Source organism: Panthera tigris, chromosome B4, assembly GCF_018350195.1.
Source record: "Panthera tigris isolate Pti1 chromosome B4, P.tigris_Pti1_mat1.1, whole genome shotgun sequence".
Taxonomy (NCBI): domain Eukaryota; kingdom Metazoa; phylum Chordata; class Mammalia; order Carnivora; family Felidae; genus Panthera; species Panthera tigris.
This window is the reverse complement of record NC_056666.1, coordinates 66,519,748-66,540,356: the sequence shown is the minus strand read 5'-3', so window position 1 is coordinate 66,540,356 and position 20,609 is coordinate 66,519,748. Positions and strand designations below refer to the sequence as shown.

Below are 20,609 nucleotides of genomic sequence, written 5' to 3'. Positions count from 1 at the left end.
GCGTTTAGTCTGTAGATATTCTATAACTGGATTAGTCCTGATTTGTGATTTGAAGAACTGGTTGACTACATGAAGGAACCAGGAATATTGTTTCAAGGAGTGTTTCAGGCCATAGAGCAAGGTCTTCTCTACTTGTAGGTAATGTAGATAATTTCCTCGGTAGCATGATTTAGTGGCATTGTGGAAGTAGGGGTTGGCAAGTTGCAGGCATCTAATTCTACTCTATCACCATCTCAATGGTTTTTGCCAACATTGTCATCCTTTGGAATAAATGAAAAATATAAGGGCAAGAAGGACAACATTAAAATGTTGTGTAATACCTAAGATGGGAGTTTGGGTTGTAATTGGCAGGGACAGGAGGGAATTAATTAAAGAAGTATCATTTTCTGCTCTTCCACTGATATAAAATATTCCCCTTCCTCTTTAGAAACCACTCGACCAAAATGGGCCTTGGTGTTGAAGGCACTAGAGAAAAGCGTGGGCTTTTAGTAAGACAACTCTTGGCTTTCCCTCTTCTTGCCTGCATCCTCTTAGTCATGTTAATTAAACATTCTAAAACTCAATTTTCTCATCTATAAAATGAAAATCAGAAGGACTACTTCAGAGAATTGTGAGACTTTAGTAAAATAATGTTTTTACAGTACAGAGCATACTCTTGATGTTCTTGATACATGGTGATAATTATTACCTAGAAAACAAAAGGCAACACTAAGAATAGTATAACAGAATATAGTGTAACAGAATAGTTACAGTTATTTTTGGTATGGAATTGAGAATCAATAGCTATTCGTTGGAAGTCGTCTAATAAAAACAAGTACAAAATTACCTTTTCTTTAATGTTTTGAAACAGTGCTTCAATGCTTTAACCAATTCTTACAAAAATATTTGTCAAATTTGGGTCATTCTTAACCTAAAATTGTTCACTTTAGTAAATTTAGATTCGTCAATTCCTTGTGATGTGTGCTATACATATACCAATAAACTCCACAACTTAACTGTCTAATAGCCAGTGCATTTAGACTGCTAGGGAAAGTGACTTTTATCTGTTTTAAAATTTTATTAAAAAAATCATTTTAATAAGTTTATATTGAAAAAGGTATTGTTAGTAATAATATTTTTAGACTTAATCCTTCTGTAATGAAATAAATTACTTTTCAAAAGAGTATTAGAGAAAAAAAAGACACTTCAAAACCTATGGTCTTAAGATTAGTTTTACTAAGAAACTTGACAAAATTATCAGATATTTGTAGTAAGTCTCTTTAAATGTAGGGGTATTTTTAAGGTTTCATATATGAGGAATATTAGAGACAACCCCAATGATGAGATAATGGTGTAGTTCTATTAGTCCTTAGAAGCATTGGTCTTATTAGAAAACCCTGGAGTATTCAACAAAGAACAGAGAAAATGCAGCTATTAGTGGGTGACAAATTAACCCTACAGAGACCAGTTGGAAGTAAACAATGTATGCAAAGAATCTAACAATCTTACTTTCATAGGTGATGTAATAAGATATTTAAAAATAGACCCTATAAATTCTAAAAAATGCCTTATTAAACTAAAGAAACAACATTAAAAATTTAAATAGAAATTATGATAATGATTACATTTATGCAAATGAACAAAGTAATTCTCAAAGCTTCTTTTCAAATTTTTTTTTAATGCTTATTTATTTTTGAGACAGAGAAAGACAGAGCATGAGCAGAGGAGGGGCAGAGAGAGACAGGGAGACACAGAATCTGAAACAGGCTCCAGGCTCCAAGTTATCAGCCCAGAGCCCAATGCAGGGCTTGAACTCACAAACCATGAGATCAGGACGTGAGCTGAAGTCGGACACTTAACCGACTGAGCCACCCAGGTGCCCCTTAAAGTTTCTTTGAAAAGAAAATTTTATACAAAGAGAAGCAATATGGCAATTAAATAGACAAAAAATGAATTCACAGATCAACATTATAAGAGTATGCTTCCACTGGGTGTTGTATGGAAACCAATTTGACAATAAACTTCGTATATTGAAAAAAAAATGAAAAAAAAAGTATGCTTCAATATTTTCTGTAACTTCTAAAGTTACTGTATGATGCTTATAATGTTTATATGTATATTTTTACTAAATGTACTTGACCTACAATGATTTAACACACAAAAATATTAGCTTACCATTTTACTCAGACAAAATTATTTATCTATTTTTTTAATGTTTATTTATTTTTGATAGAGACAGAGTGCGAGTGGGGCATGGGCAGAGAGAAAGGGAGACACAGAATCTGAAGCAGGCTCCAGGCTCTGAGCTGTTAGCACAGAGCCCAACGCGCGGCTCGAACTCATGAACCATGAGTCATGACCTGGGCCGAAGTCAGATGCTTACCTGACTTAGCCACCCAGGCGCCCCTATTTATTTATTTTTTTAGATAATGACATATCTTTGAGCCCTTAGGTCTTGGAATTACATACCCTATATTCTACTCTTGTCTTTAATCTTAATTTACACTTATGCCCTGCATTGCCCTTTATGTTAGAGATGAATTAAGTACATGATACTGTATATTTTAAGACAAAAAGACATGAAAAGAAATGGGTGATTAAGAGAGGAATGGCAGGCGTGCCTAATTGTCTGTCGGTTAAGCATCTGGCTCTTGATTTCAGCTCACGTCATGATCTCAGAGTTCATGGGATCGAGCCCCAAGTTGGGCTCTGTGCTGACAGCACAGAGCCTGCTGGGGATTCTCTCTCTCCCTCTCTCTCTACCCTTCTCTCACTCACTTGTGCTCTCTCTCTCTCTCAAAATAAATAAACTTTTTATAAAAAGAGAGGAATGACAAAGAGAAAAGGAGAAAAAGTAGGATAGAGAAAAGATAGAATGAAGAAAGAAGCAGGCCACTGCTCAAATTTTCACTCTGCTGTTTAATACTTAACCATCCTTGAGAAAGTTACATAAGCTTTCTATGTCCCAGTTTTCTCATCTTAACTATAGGGATAAGAATATATATCTTACAGAATTGTTATGAAATTATATGTAAAGTATTTAATGTGCTTTGAAACAGTCCTTGGCAACAAACAGAGGGTTACTGGAACGGTTGTGGGAGGGGGGATGGGCTAAATGGGTAAGGGGAATTAAGGAATCTACTCCTGAAATCATTGTTGCACTATATGCTAACTAATTTGGATGTAAATTAAAAAAAGAAAATTAAAAGAAAAAAAAAAGAAACAGTCCTTGGCAAATAGTAAAAGCTTAGGTGGAAGCAACTGTTAATATTTATTATATTCTTAACATGTGGGCACTGGAGTCAGATTTTCTGGGTTCAAATGCTGACCCTTTTGCTTACTAGGTAAAGCTGTGACTACAGGAAAATCATTTAACTTTTTTGTGCTTCAATTTTCTCATTTCCAAAATGGGGGAAATTATAGCAGGGTTGTTATGAGGATTAAAACTGACATACGTAAAACTTAGAATATTCCCTGCCTCATAAGAAATGGTCAATAGATGTTTGCTGGCATGGTTCTCATAGTTAAAGGAGCAAAGCATTTGGAAATGATTAGGAAATCAGAAGTATAGGAGCATGCACAATTTTTCTTTCTTCCTTTCTTTCCTTTTTTTTTTTTTTTTTTGGAGGAGAAAAGGAAAATAGTTCTGTAGTAGTTTTGTTATACCATTTACCTACAGCTTTAAGTGAAATCTTCTGGTAAGGGCAGGATTATGTTTATGTTCAAGTTCCCATTACAAAATTGCATACAGAATCATGCTATTTTCACATCAGAAGAGGAGCTTCCAAGTCATCTATTCTGGAGCCCCAGAATTGCCTACATTCACACAAATGGTTAGTGGAAGCACTAAGGATGGAAGGCACCACATAATTCCTAGTGCGCTATGTTTTCCCCCGTCACCATGTGGCCTCCATATTAGATACTGGAACTTGCTCTAGAAGCGATTTAACTTAGTTTGACACTAAGTAATCATGTGACCATATGGTTGAAAAAGAAGCACTGATATAGTTAATTATGTATATTTTCTATTTTATTTTTTAGAGGATATTACTTTTATCTGGTGTCAAAAGAGAGATTGAAATGCTATGAAGAAAATCTCGAAATTTTTTTTATTTTAACTTCCAATGAAGTTAACATACAGTGTTATATTAGTTTCATGTGTACAATATTGTGATTCAACAATTTCATACATCACCCAGGGCTCGTTATGACAAGTGCACTCCTTAATCCCCAGCACCTATTTCACCCATCCCCCCCAACCACCTCCCCTCTGGTAACCATCACTTTGTTCTCTATAGTTAAGAGTTTGTTTCATGGTTTGTCTCTCTCTCTCTTTTTTTTTTTTTTTTAACCTTTGCTCATTTATTTAATTTCTTAAATTCACATATGAGTGAAATCATACAGTACTTGTCTTTCTCTGACTTATTTCGCTTAGCATTTTACTCTCTAGCTCCATCCATATTGTTGCAAGTGGCAGGATTTCATTCTTCTCTTATGGCTGAATAATATTCCATTGGGTGTACATACCACATCCAGTCATTAATCAATGGATACTTGGGCTGCTTCCATGATTTGGTTATTGTAAATAATGCTGCTAAACATAGGGATGCATGTATCCCTTTAAATTAGTGTTTTTGTATTGTTTGGGTAAATACCCAGGAGTACAAGTACTGGATTATAGGGTAGTTCTATTTTCGGTTTTTTGAGGAACCTCCATACTGTTGTCCATTGTGACTGCGCCAGTTTGCATCCCCCCAATAGTATAAAAGGGTTCCTTTTTTCCACATCCTTGCCAACACTTGCTGTTTCTTGTGTTTGGATTTTAGCCACTCTGATGGGTACGATGTGATATCTCATTGTAGTTTGGACTTGCATTTCCTCCATGATGAGTGATTTTTGAGCATCTTTTCATATGTCTGTTGGCTACCTGGTATCATCTCAATTTTTTAATGTTATAGGCCCCTTTTCTTCTGTTCATATCAAGAACAGTTCTGGGCAAGGCCAAAGAAAGCTACTTTAGTTCTCTCCTACCAGATCTTATCACAGGCATGTAACAGGGAAGCAAGCTTCTAAGCTGCTAGCACTACGGGTAGTACCTGCCTGTTGGTGGTCTGCTAGTGTAAGGCGGCAGAGCAGAAATAGTAACTGACAGATACTGCGCTTAAGAACTGAACTAAACTCTATCATCACCTAGTAACATGGGTGATGTTTTTTATTCCTAAAAGGTACCTCCCACAAAATCATAGTTATAACTCCTGTTGTGTTAGTGTCTCATATTCTAATGTCAAATCATTGGAATATAATTTTATATCATGGGTCAATTTGGATGTAATTCGTCTCCTGTTGACCAATTTATTGTAACAATAATTACCAAAACATATGAAAGACATACTTTTTTAGCTGTAATTAGCTATGCCTATTACATAGCTATAATTTTTAAAGTATAACATACATGCAGTAAAGGACCCGATCATTAGTGTACCACCAATGAACTGTCACAAAGTTAACAAATATAAATAATTACCACTCCCAAGAAATAGAAACTTACCTACATCCCAGAATCCCCCATGCTCCTTGCTAGTTTTATTCCCATCTTCAGCCCCCTGTCCCCAGTCCCACTTACTCCCATTCCCAGTATGCCCCAGTAAAGGTAATTATTCTACTGACCATTCATTAGTGTTTGCTGGGTTTGAAACTTGTATAAATAGTATCATACAGTACACATAGGAGTTCTAGTTGCTCCACATCTTTGTCGATGTTTGATGTCAGCCTTTTTCATTTTAGGCATAGTGGTAAATCACTGTGGCCTTAGTTTGCATTTCTCTGATGACTAATGAAATTAAGCAATTTTTTTTTTAACATTTATCTATTATTGAGAGACAGAGAGAGACAGAGCATGAGCAGGGGAGAGGCAGAGAGAGGAGGAGACACAGAATCCGAAGCAGGCTCCAGGCTCCAGCTGTCAGCAGAGAGCCGGAGGCAGGGCTCGAACTCGCAAAACGCGAGATCATGACCTGAGCCTAAGTCAGATGCTCAACTGACTGAGCCACCCAGGCCCCAAGAGATTAAGCACTTTTTATTTGTTTATTGGCCATTTGGATAGCTTTTCTTTTTAAAGCAATTTTTTAGTGTTTATTTTTGAGAGAGAGAGAGCGTGTGCGTGCGTGCGCGCGCGCATGAGTTGGGGGAGGGGCAGGGAGAAAGGGAGACACAGAATCTGAAGCAGGTTCCAGGCTCTGAGCTGCCAACACAGAGCCTGACACTGGGCTCCCAACTCATGAATAAGTTACTTTGGTTTTTTTCATTTTAATTATTATTCTTTTCTTTTCTTGTTTCTTTAATGTTTATTTTTGAGAGAGAGAGAGAAAGAGAGAGACAGAGCACAAGTAGGGGAGAGGCAGAGAAAGAGAGGGAGACACAGAATCCAAAGCAGGCTCCAGGCTCTGAGCTGTCAGCACAGAGCCCAATGTGGGGCCCAACGCAGGGCTCGAACTCAAAAACCTCGAGATCATGACCTGAGCTGAAGTCGGACACCTAACCAACTGAGCCACCCAGGCACCCCAGATAGCTTTTCTTATGAAGCGCCAATAAGTTTTTTGCTCACTTTTAAATGGACTTTTCTGTTTTTTTCTTATTGATTTGTAAAAATTCTTATGTACTCTATAATGTGACTTTTGTCAGACACACACACACACACAATCTTAAATATCTTTTCCCACTCTATTCTTACCTTTTCAGTCTCTTAATAGTGTGTAAGAGGAGTTCATTTTAACAGTTCAGTTTATCAATCATTTTTGCGTGTATGGTTAGTGGTTTTATGTCTTATTCAAGAAATATTTGCCTAATCCAAGGCCATGAAGATATTCTCCTACTTTATCTTCTAGAAAATTATTGGTTTTTCATTTCACATTGAGATCTTCAATCCAATTAGAATTGATATTTTATACAGCGTGAGGTAGGGAAAGACCATAAGGTTTTGCTGAGATTTGTCAATGTGATAAAGATAAAATTCAAGTGCAAAGAAATAAACTCAGATTATAAGTCCAAAGAAAAAAGTACGGAGGAATAACCTACTATTTTAATTCTTAAAAAATTAATAGACTTAGGGTGCCTCGGTGGCTCAGGAGTCACCTGCTGAGAGTCCAATTCTTGATCTCAGCTCAGGTCTGAATCTTAGGCTCGTGAGTTGAAACCCTGCTTTGAGGTTCTGTGCTGGGCATGAAGCCTACTTAAACAAAAAATTAATAGACTTAATTTTCTTAGAGCAGTTTTAGGTGTACAGAAAAATTGAGCAGGAAGTACAAAGAGTTCCAAATAAATATCCAGTTTCCCTCACAGCTTCCCCTGTTATTTACATCTTGTATTAGTGTGGTACATTTGTTACAACTGATGAACCAATATGCACACATTATTAACTGAAGTGCATAGTTTACATTAGGATTTATTCTTTGCATTGTACAGCTGTAGGGTTTTTGACAAGTGCATCATGACATAACCTTAGTTTTTAAATTTTTTCTCACCTTTGCAGTGAATAACAGATGTCACCATCTTTCAATATATACTTTTTATTAGCAGAGCTGAAAGGTTGAAGTAAAATGAGCAAATAATGTTAAATATTACATCCTTAAATGAGAAACATTTGACAAAATATTTAAACTATTTGGTGAGGAAAATAAAATGTGTTGACCTATGATACAAAATACGTGAGTGCCCTAGGTCATGAATTTATATTCTGCCACTAAGGAATTTGGCTTTTTCATAGAAGTTATGCAGTTGGCTGTTGTATGCATGACAAAATACTACTGGCACTGTCCTCATAGTACCTGCCAAAAAACAACCAATAGAATAAAAGTCAAATGAAATCGGTCCACAGCTATTTGTAATTTTGTTGCTAAAAGCATGAAGAAAACCCAGTAAGCACTAATCTGCCAGAGCAACATGGAAAGTACCATGCCGTATCAAGCACAAATCCATCTGTGCTAGTGTTTTTCCTTGTTAACAGAGGCTGTTGATGAAAGCTGCTACTCAAACCCCTTTTAACCTAAATTCATAAAATTCCATAATTATTTTAGATCATCAGCCAGATTCTCTATGAGCCAAACCTATTCTTAGAACTTTAACTGATACAGCAATTCATTATTTTTGTAGCTTGCTGAGAACCCTTCTGTAATTTTTTTGTGACTATCTAAATTTTATCACATTTAAATGTGTTAAGAATATCTACATTCTGTTCCCAGTCTATTTATCCAATCACATCCTTCACTCCTCACTTCTACCAGCACTCAAAGCCTTTCTTTTTTCATTCTTCAAGGAAACTAACTTCAAGGGACTAATGGTAGTTCTGTAAAGCAGTGATTAACAGTAGGGCCAGGAGGGACCATAGTGGATTATCATAAAATGTCTCCATGGACACATGGTGATTCTGATATTCAAGTGAAATCTGTGCCTGCCACCACCCATTCTGTAACATGAGCAGGCTGTTTATCATCCAATTGGCATTGCTTGAAATTTCCCTTCTCTGTGCCATTACTTACGCTGTACTTGTGATTTCTTAATTGTACATAGTCTTCAAGGCCTCTGTCACAGTCGGCTGCTCCGTGAAACATTTCCTGTGTCTTGCAGCAAGAATTGATTTTTGCCCTCTCCAAACACCTCACACTAACTCTTGTCATAGGCTACCCTGCGTAATTTAGGAACTTGTCTTCTGTCTCCTACCAGACTGTAAGTCCCCCAAGGAAAGAGTCTGAAAATCACATTTATCCTTGCATGTCATATAATACTGTGCCTAATTTCTTAACACATCTAGTTGTTTAGTAAATATCTGCTGAGTGAATTTTACCTTATATTATGCATGGAACCCTTTCAAACTCAGCTGAGCTGTCTATGAGCAAGTAAAGGTAAAAGTATTTGGTAGTCCTAGCAGGGCACAAGTTAAATATTTGCACTGTTGTAGAAAAGAAAACACAAAAAACGAAACAAACAAACGAAAAAACACTTTACACTGAGATAAAACAGAGAGAAATATATATCAAAACGGGCCTATGGCTATCTATAGCATTCTAATACTTTCATTAATTTATAGTATTTAATTTAGAACTTTGGAGATAATTTATGGGAGAACCATGTTGAAAATCCTATAGACGATGGGAAATATAAAGTAATGACTGGGGAGAATAATTTAGAAGAATAAGACTAAATTGAGTACATACGCAATAATAACCAAAGAAAGTAATCACCGCTAACACTTAGAGCACTTATTATCAGCCATGGATTAGACTAATACTTCATTTGTATCTCACCTTTAAACCTCACAACAATCCTTTGAGATACAATTGTTTAAGATAGTAGTATGAATTCCCTCATTTACACATGAGAAAATAGGCATGAAGAAGGTCATTGGCTTGTTTTATTTCTCTTACCATTTGTCATTAAGTAGTAGAGCCTGCATTCAAACCTAGTCTACCTCCTACTCTTGACCGTAATTCTGCTTTGACAGTAATTTAGGATGTTCATCCATGTATCCATTTATTCATCCATGCATTCAATACACATTGAGGTGTACTCTGTGCTGGACACTCTGCTGAGTACTGGGAATAAAGAGTCAAAAACAGTCTTGACTCTTAAGGAGCCTATAGATTATTAGAAAAGGCAGACGAGGGTTTCCAGGGAAATCTCTTCTAACGAGTTGACTTTCTTAAAGAAAGAGCTAGGCAAAAAAAGGAAGGGAAGTGTAGTAAGTATATATATTAATGGTATATATGCCATTTCAAGGAAATGATATATGCAAATACCAAAGGATAAACAGAATTTTGTATGCTTGAGGTGAATGGAATATTGTATGTTTGAAGTGCTGTAGGTACAGTTTGGGTGAAACATATAAACTAAGTCTAGATTATGAAGATCAGCTAATTTACATTTCTATTGAAGGAATCACCCTAGAAATACTTGCTTATATTCCAGTTATTACTAGTTTATTGAACAAATCACTAGCATTTTATTGCATAACTGTAAGAAGGGCTGAATGTTGAATTTGGAAAGGTTTGAAAAAATGCTAAATGAAAATAGTCTTAATTGGTAATTTAATTGCTCTAACTCTCTCCTAAAAAAATAATGAAAGGAAGCTTTAAATAAAATCCGGTAAAAATACTGTATTTTCAATAATTCATTAAATTTCTAGAAAATTGCTGATATTAATGAAAAATTTACACGTGGGTTTTTTAGTCACCATTTCATTTGTAAAAATGAAACAGTTACTTGAAAAAACTCAATAGTTTTGTAATTGGCTTTTAGATCTAGAAGATGGCCAAAAACAAGCTATGGTTAGTGAACGGACAGAAGCCTTTACTACTGCTCGAAATTTATTGGCCTCTGGAGCTGATGCTATCGAAAGGATTATGTCGTCATACAAAGAGGTACTTGCATATCTTGTTTTCAATTTGATTAAAATAAAATATTTGAAAATCAAGAAAGATGTAAATTATCAGATATACTTAGCATTTTGAAAGCATCTTTTCTCTACTATAAATTCCTAAAACTGTAATCAAGATAAAGGGCAGCAACTCCTAAGTGTTTTGATGCTAATACTATTTGAGTTTTACACTCTCAATTGAAACTCCCCTTTTTCGGTGTATAGTTTTCTTTTCTTTCTTTTTTTTTTTTAATGTTTTTTTGTTTATTTTGAGACAGAGCGAGTAAGTGCACAAGGAGGGGAGGGGCAGAGAGAGAGAGGGAGAGTGAGAATCCTAAGCAGCCCCAGCCCTATCAGCTAGAGCCTGACTTAAGGGCTTGATCTCAAGAACAGTGAAATCATGAACTGAGCCCAAATCAAGAGCAGGGCACTCAACTGACTGAGCCGCAGAGGCGCCCCTAGTATGACATATCTGTTTAAAAAAAAAAAAAAGTCCATTAGGTGTGGATTCTGGAACCAGAGAACCTACATTTAAAAGCTTACTCCAGTATTTACAAATTATGTGAACTTCATCAAGTTCCTTAACCTATCTGCATTTGTTTCCTCATATGTGAAGTGGGGATAATGACGGCATTGATTTTGTAGGGTTGTTGTGAGTCAATGCATGTAGAATATTTAAAACAACAGGGGCATCTGGGTGGCTCAGTCGGTTAAGCATCCAAGCTTTGGCTTAGGTCATGAGCTCATGGTTTGTGAGTTCAAACCCCGTGTGGGGCTCTTGCTGACAGCTCGGAGCCTGGAGCCTGCTTTGGATTCTGTGTCTCCCTCTCTCTCTCTCTGTCCCTCCCCTGCTCACTCTCTGTCTCTCTCTGTCTCTCTCAAAAATAAGTAAACATTAAAAAAATCATAATAATTATAAAAACAACACATATTAAGGAATTCAATCACCGCTAGCCAATAATATCATTTATATACTTTGCAAACTTGTACTCATCGTTCATGACAAGTCAAGCCTCACCAACCGCATATAAAATCCTCTTGTGATTCCACCTTCTTCCCCACCTTCCTTGCAGAGTCTGGGTCTTCCTTCTCCGTGTCCCAGTAAATCTGATGCTTTACCACATTACAATTGTCTGTCTGCTCACCAGACCTTGAGTGGAAAGCAGCAACTTACTCATCTTTGCAGTCCTAATCATTTTAATACTTGGAATATTGTATGTGGTCAAGAAATATTTGCTGAAAGAATGGTATTAAGACCTGAAGATGTCACAGTGTTAAAATTAGAAATTATTTATTTCAGATATTATATAATATTCCCATGATTAATCATTTTCACCATTAATTTACTCTTTTGGCTTTTGTATCAATATGAATCACCAGACCATCATTATAAATTTATCTGCCTATTAAATCAGCCTTGAATAGACCATATAAAAGAGTAAGAAAGTTTGTGATTTGCTGACAAAAGTTTTCAGTGTCATTCAACAGCTGATTTATTGAAAGGATTTTTTTTTTTTAAAAAAAGTAAAACCGATTGTTTAGGTCATATACCAAAACAACTCAGCTTTAAATTTTTCTTCAAATAATAATTTTGATAATGTGTACATCGTTTTTAAGATAGGTTTTTGATGTAATAAATCATTTATTAAAATTAAATGACAAATCAAAGTTTTACGCATCTCATATTAAAATACTTTGCTACCTAAGTCACAGAAAGAAATCGACTAGTTTTTTCTACATTGTATCCAATACAAGAAATAATTTAATTTTGCTTTATTTTCCCTGAATATACTTGGGATCATAGAATGTTCACATCTAAAGAATCTTACCATTGCTGTAACAGCACAAGCAAGAACCATGCGTTCTCTCTGCTGGTTCCAGAAGAAACAAGATTCCTCTCTAGAGTAAGAGTCCTAGGGCAAACTCCCTGCCTTGTATCCCAAAGTAATTTGTCAACAGTCATATGCTCACTCTCCCTACTCCACCTTGCATTCTAGCATATTAACTCATTGCCTCTTGCCTTTCTTTAACTGACCCATACATTTCATTTTGGACCCATACATTTCATTTTGGGTTTTTTCCTCTATGCAAATACATTTACCTGAGTTTCTTTTGAATCTGTATGTTGTTAATTCTTGGCTCTGTTTTGCTCCACTTGGGGACTCAAGGGATTCTTCTAGATAACATTTTAGAAATTACCGATTAAAGAGTTACAACATTAATATACAGAAATGAATATTTCTCACATAGTAGAGACGTGTGCTAGAAGGCTATTGATAACTATACATACTCATTTACGGCTTAGGTTTTGCACACACATAAATCTTACACAAATGTCAGCATTGTTGTATTATCCCACAATTTATTAGTGACATGCCTTGGTTATTGGTACCAATTTCCTAGTAAATATTCCCATAAGGGAATGGTTTTTGTACTTTTCTTTTCACTGAGAAAGATGGTCTTGACAGGAGATGAGTCACCTTTCACATTACCCTGATAACAACAAGGTATTATTTTAATAGAAAAACAGCAAGGGATTCAACCTAAATTGGACAACTGGCAGAATAAGAGCAAGACACCATTCTACTTAGCCTTAGGGACTAAAACAGAGATTTATCTCATTTTTAATCTCACTCAGAATAAAAGTCAGATTTAATGTTTTTCTTTGGGCATGTAAATCATGTTTGGCTGGAAAAGAAGCTGAACTATGGGATTTGGACTAAAAAGGATTTGAAGCTTTTCACTGAGCTCACTTCCAGTATTGATATCCTCTGACAGGAGTGTTTTCTTTGGCGAAGCTTAGGAATTTTGACAATCGATTTGACTTAAAAACATTCATTTCATAATAAGGAAAAAAACCCTATTTTTCTTATATTTAAAATCTTCCATTTTAAATTGAAAAAAGATATCAAAACAAAGGATTGTTATTTCATTGAATGACGTTAAGCTTTTCACAAAATTTCTAATTTTCTGGAAATAAAATTTGTCATGCAAACAGGAGCCAAATCAGAAATTTGATTGAAAGATTTTAAGCCTCACTAAAATTCTGAAATCTTTACATTTTATTTTGAACACTCATTTGAATGAATAATTTTTATGGGTTTTATAATTCCAATCAAATTTACATTGACACTGTGTTATTTTGTTCTCTTGGTAAGCCTTTTCTGTTATTTTTTATCATTAACAGATGTATTATTTTTTTCATGTATTATGAAATAAGATCTTTAATATTAAATCAAGAAGCTAATAGATCGCATATTTATTTAAAAGTCTATCTGGAGTATATTAACTCTATTTTATCTCTGTGCTGATTTTAGATCACAGAATTAGCAGGCTATACTGCTCGAGTGTACAATATGTTTTGGGTCTTTGATGAAGTAAAAAGAGGCATTTATAAGAGAGCTGCTGTCATGCAAGAGTCTGAAAACCATAGCAAGAATGGAGTTAACATAGAATTACCCCTCAGTGACATGTTGGAAATCAAAGGTATTAAAGCAAATGTTTTATATTTTCCTATTTTGAAATGCTTACTTTATCAACAGAACCAAAATTTTTTAGAAGATCACTGTTATTAGTTACCAAGAGCTAATATTTACTTATTTAAACAACTATTCCTAAAGTTAGTGTCACAGTTTGAGGAGTGGTGACTAACATTACCAAGAAAAAATTATGCTATTTTATTTAGAACAAATTTCTAGAATTATTTTTAGAAACTGAACATATGGCAGGATGAATTGTTTGCTTTTAAAATTCAAATACAGAATTAGAGCTAACATTTTATTGTTCTTCATTATTCTATATTTTTTAACTTAACTTTAATTATCACATTTTAAAAAATTGTGTTATTCCACACCTTAATTCTCTTATTGCAGCATTGTATTTTTTCTGTAGGGAAGGTTAATTTAGTGAAATAAACAATTATAAAGAATATAGCTAGGTTATATCAGATAGAGTTTATCTCATTATGCTCTCATTATGATGTTGACATTAGATTATTGTATAATGTTTCTGAGAAATATTTTCCAAATATATGTGTCAGAATGTCCAAATTTACATTAAACCTCTTTTGAGATGTAGATACAACATATACTAGCTTTTATAACTTAAACTATTCCTTAACTTTTAGGAAGAGTTATTGATGTGGATCATGGAATTATTTGTGAAAATGTTCCCATAATTACACCAACGGGAGAAGTGGTGGCTTCCAGGCTAAACTTCAAAGTAAGATGATATTCAAGAATCTTCTGATTGTTGCCATCACACTAATACAAAACAACTCAGAATTCATGTACCTTATGTTAAGTACTTGGAGGAGCATATGGAAAGGAGGGGAAATCAAGAAAGGTATGCATAGTGGCTCAATTACAGAAGCAGTTCCTCAGAAAGCAAAGAGAAAGAGAAATTTGATTTCTACTGCTTTTTTGCTGGGATGAAAATCAAAATTTCTCAGTGCACTGAGGGCCCATACAAGGTAACTTTTGGGAATAATAGAGAAATTCCTCAGAAATTAATATCTGGAAAAAAGATTTTAATTTTTTCCTTATAGGGATTACTCAAAATATACAAGCCTATGTTGTAATGTATCTACTAAAATATAAGGAAGAGGTCATTAGCAAGTTTACTTCTGCTATTATATATTCTCTAAATATAATTTATATTTCCAATAATCACCTCTTCCATAGGAAGAAATAATCAGAAGATTCATGGATTGGAATTTAGTGTTTAATTTTGTTGAGATTAAGAGTTGTTATTTATTATTCTATGTCTTGGTAACAAAAACCAAGAAGTGAAAATTGCTTAGTAAACCAGAGGCCCTAATTTAAAGCATTGTAAAATTTGAACAAACATTTTTGGAATTCAAGCACACAATAATTCTCTGATAAGCATTAATGACTACAATGAAGGCATCTAAATTTACAAAGACATGATTGGACTTGGTAACAGAATTACAAACATGACAACACACATGCTAATGATTTCAGCATGGACCTCAGTCTAAGTTTAATTATTACAGATGTGCTTGCAAATGAATAAGCGTTCTGGAAGATGATAAGTACTGAACATGGGAAAATTCTGTGTTAATAAATATAGGAGAAATTGTGTTTGTTTTGAGAGAGAGAATGAGTGGGGGGAGGGGCAGAGAGAGAGACTCTTAAGCAGGCTCCTCAGTGTAGAGGCTGATTTAGGGATTAATCCCATGACCCTGGGATCATGACCTGAGCTGAAATCAAGAGTCGGATGCTTAATCGACCAAGCCACCCAGATGCCTGAGAAATTGTATTTAAATTACAATTTGGTTAGGCTTTATTTTTCCATTTATAGACTTACAGAATGATTTAATTACTTGGATATGATCATGAGTACCAATTAGGTGCTAATGATGCACCATAATCTTAAGTAGATTTGAAATAAAACATTTGAAGGGGCATATATGGAATGTTTAATTATTCATTAATAGTTTAGCAATTTTTTATTTATGACTTGTTATACAGAGTTTGTCAGGTTATGTTTTGTAGTATCAATTCTTGTTCCATTTATTAAATAGTATTAAGAGTCTTGAATTATACCACCTACTAACTACATTATTGTGGACACATCACACTCTTTCTGTGAAAAAATTCAGGGCTCAGTTTGTTTTTTATACAAAATGAATTTAAAAATACTTAATCTAATGAAATGTCATCAATTTTGAAGTTCTACAAAGATATATGTTAATATAGTATACTTTATGATAGTTGGCTTTGTTTCTGACTCGGGGAGTTTTATTTAAAAAGTGTCAGGTCCCTAAAATATAATGAAAATTCTGTTTCCTATATATACATTGACAAACAGGTTTCTAGAGGAAAAGGTTCTTATCCATTATGGGATTAAAAAACTATTTGATAAAGAAAATTCAATGATGTGGGAATTATTTTTGCTTCACACTCACTGTTAAACATAAGAAAACTTATGCTAATAAAATAATACGAATATAGAAAAGGCTTCTATTATGGCTCAAATGTGTTAAATTTCTGAGAATTCCTAATAGAGAATGATGCTATTAAAATATTTTGTGAATATGCCTTTTGCCATGCCACATACCTTTAAAAAAATCATTTAGGAGGTATTTATGCTTCTACAAAATTAAACTTCCTTAACCCTCTCTCTAGTGACAGAGTGCAGCAAATCACAAAATTAATTCTTTCTGGGTTCTTCCCAGGATTTTCTTCAAACTTTATTCTATCAAAATAACTTTTCAGTTGGCTACAATTAGGGAGAAAAAATATCTATAGTAAAATGTTTAGACTCAAGCTCACTGCTGTCTTATGTCCTTGTGGTAGCTGCCTTCAGTGCTTGAAATGTTCTTTCTCCTGCTCTGACTGGCTGTTTCTTGTCACGCAGGCTCAGCCTAAACGTTACCTCCTCAAAGAGGATTTTCCTGTCCACCCATTCAAAAGAAGCATCCCCCTACCACCTCCAACCCCACAATGCCACCATTGGCATTGGCATTCTTTCCCAAATGAATCTTTCTTGTTTTGCCATTATAAAAGTATTTATCACTGCTTAATTTTTGTTCACATGTTTCTTGCCGTCTTTCCCATTGGAATATAAGCTCTATGAAAACAGAAATGTGTCTTGGGTAGCACTGTAGCCCTTGTGCCTAGAGGAATGTCTGGCACATGGTAGATATCCAATCAGTGTTTACTAAGGAAATCTAATTATTTAGACAGAACATAAATCTGAACCATTTTGGCTTTACATATACTTATTGTATACATCCCTAGCTCCTTTATCTTAACCTCCTTCCCAATCCTTCCCTTTTTTCCTTCCCTTCCTTCCTCTTCCCACCACCTTCTTTCAACAAGAAGATTCCAGCTTATGTTATACACAATATGTAGACACGGAAGTGATCCCTTATACTGACATAATGCAAATAATATAGTGTTTTTTCACGTTTGAGTTTTCTTTTTTTTTTAAAGTTTATTTATTTATTTATTTATTTATTTATTTATTTATTTATTGGGTGAGGGGGGTAGAGAGAATGGAAGAGAGAGTGAATCCCAAGCAAGCTCTGTGCAGGCTAACAGCACAGAACCTCGGTGCTCAATCTCAAAAACTGTGAGATCATGACCTGAGCCAAAATCAAGAGTCAAACCCTTAACAGACTGAGCCACCCAGGCGCTCCTTCATCACTGAGTTTTAAATATGACATATTCTATATCACTGATACTTAGATATTTGTGTCCCTATTATACAAAACTGTATCTACAAGCATACAGATTTCTGCCTTTCATACGTTGATGCTCTATTCACTTTTTAGTACTGATTACAAAATATCATTTGTTCTTAGAAATGTTCTTATCAGTGTTCTTAAGGCAAATTTTTAAATGCTGTTCTTTTTCCTTGTTTTTTACAATGCCTTTTAAATACCACACTAAGACAACTTCCTGATTCTATTGGGTGGAATGGGAATTCATGAAACTTAACTGTTTAAATTTAAATGATAAATAAGATGGAAGATTCTAAAGAGAAGCATCCAACTGATAATGGATAAATAACTTATTTTATATATATATACACATATATGTTTTAATTCATTCCTAGAATTATATATTATACATATACAACATATGTAACATATATATAACACATATAACATATATATAACATATATGACATATATATGTATATATATATATATATACATATATATATGTTTTAATCCATTCCTAGACATAAGACTAAATTATAGTCTTCTTGCTTTCCTCTCTCTTGGCTTGGTAAATGTATTTTCCCCATCTGTGAACAAAACAGAATTAGAATCATTTCATCTCTCTGATGAGCTTTTGTGATTGTGTAACATTTCAGACTGCTGAAATAGAAAATTAAACCAACCATCTGGATCTTAGAATAAACTTTGCTTTATAGCTAATAACTCCAACTGACAAATACAACAAAGTTGTATTTGAATTCAGTATAAATTTAGTCAAATATTAATATAAATAAAGTCAAATTTAATATATGTTAATTTAAAATTTTATACTTTCTTATTTCCCATGTGGTTTTGTTTCTACATATATGTATAACATCTGATGACAGGACCTCAATTAAAATTTTAGAAATCCAGTGCTCATTCCAAGAAGGTCTATTTCCTTTGGAGTTGGATTATCTTATCATGCTATTAGCCTCAGAGCAAAGTCAAAGCCAAATTTGATGTTCTCAGTTGTGATATATATATTTTTTGAATCCTTGCTAATCCTAGGTTATCATGTGTTTCAAAATTTGCAAAGAATTGCTTTTAAATGCTGCCAAATGAAATCACTTTTAAATATTGCAGTTTATAATTCTATTTCTTACTCTAGGTACAAGAAGGAATGCACCTTTTGATAACTGGGCCCAATGGTTGTGGAAAAAGTTCTCTCTTCAGAATTTTAAGTGGGCTCTGGCCTGTGTATGAAGGAGTCCTCTATAAACCACCTCCCCAACATATGTTCTACATTCCACAAAGGTACGTACATATTTTATATCACAAGAACATTTCATTTTTCTTTTGAATTATATTGATTTCCTTAGGCTCCTCAGTTTGTCATCTTTAAACAAGTTTTCACTCAGAGCAGCTATTAAGGAAATAAAAATTTAGTTATCCAAAAAGTTTTATTATTGCTTTGATTAGAAGTTTCTGGGACAATACCACTTCTTTTTATTTTCACATCTATCTAGATATAATGAGCACTCAAAGACTACAGATGTTAATCTCAAGGAATAGCAAGCTAGTTGAAGGAATAATTTGATTGCTTTAGATGTCAACTTATCTCTTCTCACAGAAAAAATATTACCTGGATAGTATACTAATCTCTTCATCAAGCTGTATACATTCATATGTTCTAAAATTGTTCACTTATATTTTAAGAGCCTTTATAAAATAGTCTCTATTACTGTTATGCTATATTATTAATGATTTGAAACTACCTTAATTAAAATTTTACTCTAAGAATGAGTGTAAAGTAAGCATAGAAATATTTAAAAGGAACATTGTTTCTTTTGAAGTCTTTAGCCATCTTTCCTCATAGGCATTTAGAAATATCTGAATACAAAGTCATACGTGAGAATTTGGAATATTTATTCCTGCTCATCTTTTCCATCTGTCATCACCCTGGGTTAGGTAGACATCACAGAGTACTTACTCCTATTGTGTTAGAACATTCTTCTGTGGAACCTAAAAGAGCACTTAGGCTGGAGGTATAGAACCAGAGCAAATGTGAAATTTATATCAAGTATGGTGCTATCACATGTCTGTCTTGCTCCTTTTCTTTTGTCATAAAGTGCTTGCACCTTCCTGCCCTCTGGTCTAATTTTTAGACCGCATGTTGTAGTTAGGCAGATGAAGTTATGTGGGGTTCTTTGCTTTAAAGTAAGACTTATGGGGCGCCTGCGTGGCTCAGTCGGTTAAGCGTCCGACTCCAGTTCAGGTCACAATCTCGCAGTCCGTGAGTTCCAGCCCCGCGTCGAGCTCTGGGCTGATGGCTCAGAGCCTGGAGCCTGCTTCCGATTCTGTGTCTCCCTCTCTCTCTGCCCCTCCCCAGTTCATGGTCTGTCTCTCTCTGTCTCAAAAATAAATAAACATTAAAAACAATTTTTTTTAAAGTAAGACTTATGTTAGCAGTGGAAAGCTACTTGAAGTATAAGAGAATTAAGAAATGCGTTAGCAATAAGAAAATATTGGATGTGAGCAGTGTCATGAATTCTTATGTTTACCACAAAATAGATAACATCTTGTGATACCAGAATCCTTCTCTTTCTCTATATGATTTAAAGTTTCTTGGGAGATCTTCTGAATCTGACAACTAAATTATCCTGCCAAAGCTTAAGTTTCAGACACTAATGTGTTAAGTAAATGGATTTTTAATTTTTAATTTAGGTTATAAGGCATAGAATCATGAGGAAAATATTCTATCATAGAATTCTACTCTCAATTCAAATAAAATCATATATATATATATAAATTTTATATTTTAAGCTATTTTAGATTTCCTAAATAATATAAAAGGTACAGTTCGTTTTTTTTTTTTAATTTTTTTTTTATTATTTTTGAGAGAGACAGAGACAGAATGCGAGTGGGTTAGGGGCAGAGAGAGAGGGAGACACAGAATCCAAAGCAGGCTCCAGGCTGTGAACTGTCAGCACAGAGCCCTACGTGGGGCCCGAACTCATGTGCCGTGAGATCATGACCTGAGCCAAAGTT

General features: G+C 34.4%; 1 protein-coding gene across 3 annotated transcripts in view; it reads left to right on the top strand.

Annotated features, from left to right (window-relative positions):
* Positions 1 to 20,609, top strand: part of ABCD2 (ATP binding cassette subfamily D member 2) — a 70,451-nt gene that overhangs the window by 7,491 nt on the left and 42,351 nt on the right. For all 3 annotated transcript variants that reach the window (XR_006219891.1, XM_007090799.3, XM_042992109.1), the window contains exons 4-7: positions 10,270 to 10,391; positions 13,705 to 13,873; positions 14,514 to 14,608; positions 18,730 to 18,875. Coding sequence is in view for 2 of the 3 variants with exons in the window: in XM_007090799.3 (XP_007090861.2) it covers positions 10,270 to 10,391; positions 13,705 to 13,873; positions 14,514 to 14,608; positions 18,730 to 18,875 (532 nt within the window). In the remaining variant the exon portion in view is untranslated. The remainder of the gene's footprint in view (positions 1 to 10,269; positions 10,392 to 13,704; positions 13,874 to 14,513; positions 14,609 to 18,729; positions 18,876 to 20,609) is intronic.